The sequence below is a fragment of the Solanum pennellii genome, chromosome 4 (assembly GCF_001406875.1).
Source record: "Solanum pennellii chromosome 4, SPENNV200".
NCBI lineage: Eukaryota > Viridiplantae > Streptophyta > Magnoliopsida > Solanales > Solanaceae > Solanum > Solanum pennellii.
Window position 1 is genome coordinate 35,387,624 of NC_028640.1, and position 5,674 is coordinate 35,393,297.

Sequence of the window (5,674 nt, forward strand, 5' to 3'; positions counted from 1 at the left end):
CCAAGGGCGGTGATGTCATGTCACGCCCGACATTGCCGACCGTGTGTCCTGTCCAAGGGCGGTAATGTCATGCCATGCCTGACGTCGTCCAGCCGTGCGTGAAGTGCAAGAGCAGTTATGTCATGCCACGCCCGACGTCGTTCGATCGTGTGTGCTGTCCAAGGGCGGTGATGTCATGCCACGCCCGACGTCGTTCGACCGTGTGTGCTATCCAAGGGAGGTGATGTCATGCCACGCCCGTCGTCGTTCAACCGTTTGTGATGCCCAAAGGCGGTGATGGAATGTCACGCCTGACGTCATTCGATCGTGTTTGCCGTCCTAGGGCGATGATGGCATGCCACGTCCGACGTCGTTAGACCGTGTGGCTGCCCAAAGGCAATGATGTCATGCCACGCCCAACGTCGTTCGACCGTGTTTGCTGCCCAAAAGCGATGATGGCATGCCACGCCCGACGTCGTTCAACCGTGTGTGCTGTCCAAGGGCGGTGATGTCATGCCACGCCCGACGTTGCCCGACCGTGCGTGCAGTCCAAGGGCGGTGATGTCATGCCACGCCTGCATCGTCCGGCCGTGTGTGTTGTCCAAGGGCGATGATGTCATGCCACGCCTGACGTCGTTTGACCATGCGTGCAGTCCAAGGGAGGTGATGTCATGCCACGCTTGACGTCGTTCGACCATGTGTGCTGCCCAACAGCGATGATGGCATGCCACGCCCGACGTCGTTCGACCGACTGTGTTGTCCAAAGGCGTTGATGGCATGTCACGCCCGACGTCGTTCGACCGTGTGTGCTATCCAAAGGCAGTGATTGCATGTCACGCCTGACGTCGTTTGACCGTGTTTGTCGTCCAAGGACTATGATGGCATGCCACGCCCGACGTCGTTCAACCGTGTGTGCAGCCCAAAGGCGATGATGGCATGCCATGCCCGACGTCGTTCGACCGTGTGTGCTGTCCAAAGGCGGTGATGTCATGCAACGCCCGACGTAGTCCGACCGCGTGTGCTGTCAAAAGGCGGTGATGGCATGTCACGCCCGACATGGTTCGATCGTGTGTGCTGTCCAAAGGCGGTGATGTCATGCCACGCCCAAGGACCAGCCAAAGGGTCCATGATGAAGAACCCAAACTTGGGCCAATGAAACTACCAAGCAGCCAAGATGCAGCAGTGGCTGCGCGTCAGGCCTCCTAAACTCAAAGGGTAAAAAGTATTCCCTGTGATGCCATGACATTGCGAGTCATTCCGTCTCAAAATTTTCCAGAACCAAGAATTGAAAATGCCTCCACGACGCGCAGTGCCTCCCATATTTTGTCGCGTCATTTTTTAAGCCAAATTTACATTGGTTAAAAGGTCCTTTCAGTGCTGGGATCTTTTCAGTAATTTGGAGATTACTTATTGACAGTTATTTTGTCTTTTTAAACCCGTAAACTCACCAATCAAATCTAAATCATCAACTCAAAACAAAACCTCTCTATTCCTTTTCTCCCAAAACCTCCATTGTTGAGGTTTTCAAGCTCCAAGGAAGAAGATAGATTTTCCAAAATTTTATCCACTAATTTCGTGAGATAATCTTTGTATTGAGGTATGGTGCTTCATCCTTGAACTCTCTTCTATTCAAAGAGCCAATTTGAACGGTTTCAAAGATGATCAAAAATATAAAATATTCTATTTTGAATTCTAGCAATAAGTTCTTGCATAAAAGGTTTTTAATCAATCTTTTATGATTGAACTAATGTTAATACAATGTTTCAAGGCAAAAATATTTATGAACCCATACAAATGAAGATTTCCTGTTTTTGATCTAATATGGATGATTTGATCATGACTTATTAGTATTGAATTCTTATGTAGATTGTATTGGGTATTGATATATGTATGAATATGATAGAATTGTATATAGGAACCTCAAATTTTTAATTCTCATAATGTATTTTATTGATTCATTGTATGGTTTGATTATTGGATTATATTTGTATATATGGCTATTGGTAAGAGCCTTTGTGAATTGTATTGGTTGGAATGACTATGGATTGGAGGTGTTCTTGATGAAAGGGTGGTATGATGACCTAACCTCTTCTATATTGTGAAGGTCTTGATTTTCGTTGAATGGTATGGTCCACTTATTAAGGCGATGCTTATATGTTATAATTGTGATTAATGTGGCCTTGTCGACATTACTTTTTGAATTATGATGTTATCATGCTATGACTTGTATAAGATCAATGTGAAGGACTATGTGACATATGTGTATAAGTGATATTAGAACATGAACTCTTCTATTTGACAATATGTGATCATGATAGACTAGAATGATGTTCTAGTTGTGTTACTAGTATATCATGATAGGTTGACTTGGTTATTCCAATGTGATACTTGAACACTATTGTATATGTGATATGAAGATGATTTCTAATGTGGGGTGGAAGCGTTTATATTGTAAAGAGAGGAAGAAAAGAGAGTTGGGAGAAGGATGGAGTATATCTTATTAATGAAGCAAATGCTTCTTATATAGACGTTACAAACCGACTCTTACTATTTACACAGTAACTTGACTCTTACTATTTACACAGTAACTTGACCTTTACTATTCATGATTAGGACATTTACTATTCATGAATAGTAACCAAATAGTAACTATCACGACTTTTTCTACAAAATACAAAAAAGACACTATTTACTTTACGACTTTTTTACAAAAAACAAAATAAACTTTGGCCAAATGGCCGACATACTATTTCTACTTTATTTAATGGCCTTTACTTTTTTACATGTGGCCGACAATAATTATGACTAATTTACATATATTTTTATGTCTATCTTTATCTTCTTCTTCTCAGCTTACTCCAGTTGTACGTCTGGGATTATGTCATCACCTTGGTTGCACTTGGAACATATATGGTCTGGATATTTGTGTCCAATTAGCTTGCAATATCTTGTCATGAGTTCTTCGGAGATGAATCCTTGTTTTAGTGCTCTAGTTGTTGGAGTAGCTTCTGGTTTTAATAAAGATAAAATCCATTTCTGGACTTCCTCCATATCTGTTTGTCTTATCTCTCTTGAATTGGCATATATCATTAAGTGATCTCTTGAATAATAACTCCATATAGCATTTCCTTGTAGATAATTGTTAGCTAATTCTTGTATGATAGTTGATAATCCAATTATTCTTTTATTTGCATAAAAACTGGGTATCTCGATTTTTGGTATCTCTGGCTGTTGCCCTATGTCTTCCGGTATTATCATTTCTCGCGTTAATCCAATTTTCACTATCTGGATTATTGGTTTTATCTCATCATAAAGTATCTCAGCTGGTGCTGTATAAAATTTTATAAAAAATAAATTTCCTTTTGTAATTCTTTTATATATCAAAAAGGCTTTGTGTATCTCCGGGATTCCACTTATCTCTGTACCATCATATGTATATACGGTATTAAGTAATCCATAACTGTAACAAGTTTTAACTAGGTTTGGATTGGTTTTAGGTTGTGCGATTAACTTATTATAGCCTTGAAATTTTTGGGTTAAATAATCCTGGGTTTTTTCTGTGGTTGTGGTAGATTTGGGTTTAAGATTTAAAAAGTTTTGGATTTTGTATAGGTTTTCAATGTAAGTTTGGGATATATGGTTATATATTTTCTTTTCTTTGTGTAGGCTGGCTGCATATGTGGATGTTTGCGGTGCTGGGGTATCTACTATATGTGCTTTTGGAATAAATGGTTTTGTAAACAAGCTGTTTAAGTTTGTATTTTTTGATGTAGTTTTTTCCATAGCTGTTGTACTTGTACCTGCAATACTAGTAATGTTAATGTTATGGGTTTTAGGGAGTTTCCCAACGTCTCCTTCTAGCTCTGGATTTTTAGCGTCTTCCGATCGACGTAGCTCCGCATATTTATAGTCATGCTGCTGACTATTAGCTTTCAAATTTTGTAACTCTTTTCCCATACTATCCACCTTCATAGAAAGTGTAGTAATAGCTTTGAGTATTTCTTCTATTGTCTCTGGTTCAGTTTGAGTTCCTTTTTCTTGATAAATAGTCTGCGATAAGATTTTTGTCAGTCTTAATTACTTCAATTGTAAATGTAAAATTTAATATATTTAATACTAATCTCCTTATTTCTTTTGTTGTAACTGAATCTTCTAATTTTTTCGTTATCCACCATTTTACTTGTGTATTATCTGTTCTTACAATAAATTTATTGTAAACAATATATGGTTCAAATGCTAATAAACATTTATATAATGCGAATAATTCTTTTCTATTTATTTCCCATTTTATTTGTGCTTCTGTATAAGATCCTGAATAATATCTACAATGGTGTTCTATTTTTTCTTTTTCATATCTGTATTTTAAAACTCCTCCATAACTATGATCACTTGAATCTGTTTCAACAATATAAGTAAATATTTTATTTTCATCGGGAAAATATAATTTTGGTAATTTTTTACATAAATTTTTAATATTTCTTATATGTTCTTTATCTTTATTGTCAAAATGATATTCTACATCTTTTTTAAGTTTTTTATGTAGTGGTTTTAGGTGTTCTGCTAATTTTGGTATATATTCTCTTACCTGATTTACTAATCCTAGAAAAGATTGTAATTTCTTTTTTGTATCTATATTTTCATCAATTGTAATTATTTTTTGTACTATATGTGTTTGCATTTTTATTCCATTTTTATCTATTTGTATTCCTAGAAATTCTATCTGTGATTTCATTATTTCTGCTTTTCTTTTACTTAAGCTTATACCTGCATTTTTTACTATATGTATAAATTTTTCTAATAATTTTATATGTTCATCTTGTGTTCTAGAATATAACAATATATCATCTATGTATACAATACAATTTTCTAGCTGGTTAAAACAGTTATCCATAAAATGTTGGAATCTACCTGGTGCATTTTTATATCCAAAGGGTAAAACATTCCATTCATAGAAACCTTGTGGTACTGTGAATGCTGTTAATTGTTTAGATTCTTCTTCTAATTTTAAGTGGTAAAATCCTGATTTACAGTCAAATTTACTAAAATAGTTATATCCTTGTATTTGTCTTATTTTTAGTATTTTGTTTGGTATTGGATAATTGTATGTTTTAGTTTTAGCATTTAGATTACGATAATCTATAACCATTCTACTTTTACCTCTTTTTTGTTCACTGTGTTTTATAACTATAAATGCTGGACTTGTATGTTTACTAATACTCTTTTGTATGTAATTATTTTCTAATAATTCATCTATATGTATTTTAAATTCTTTTAAATCATCAAAGTTATATTTTAATGGTTTCTGTGTTATTATACTATTTTCATCTATTAATTCAATTTTTACTTTTGTCTTATGTTTTTCCCATCCTTGTAATGGATCTTCACTATATAATTGTTCTAATTGTTCATTAATTAATTTAACTTTGTCTATTGCAAATATAATAATTTCTAATTGTGTTATTTGTTTATTATTTATATTTTCCATTTGTTGGTTTATTTTTTCACTTCCTTTTATCCATTCCATAGGTTTTCTTTGTTTATTATTTACTCTTTTTGCTCCTATCTTATTTCCGCATGGTGTAGTAAGCCACCAATGTGTTTTTGTTATTATGTGTGGATAAAATCTATCTAGAAATGGCATTCCTAATAACATATCTTTTGTGGTAAATTCAAAATTATACATTTCTTCTATTGT

General features: G+C 35.4%; 1 protein-coding gene across 1 annotated transcript; it reads right to left on the reverse strand.

The window, feature by feature from the left end:
* Positions 1-2,476: 2,476 nt before the first annotated feature.
* LOC107016179 lies at positions 2,477-4,163 on the reverse strand. The gene has a single exon (XM_015216669.2). It carries the CDS (start codon positions 3,949-3,951, stop codon positions 2,833-2,835), a length of 1,119 nt encoding a protein of 372 aa, XP_015072155.1. The 5' UTR covers positions 3,952-4,163; the 3' UTR covers positions 2,477-2,832.
* Between the last annotated feature and the right edge of the window lie 1,511 nt (positions 4,164-5,674).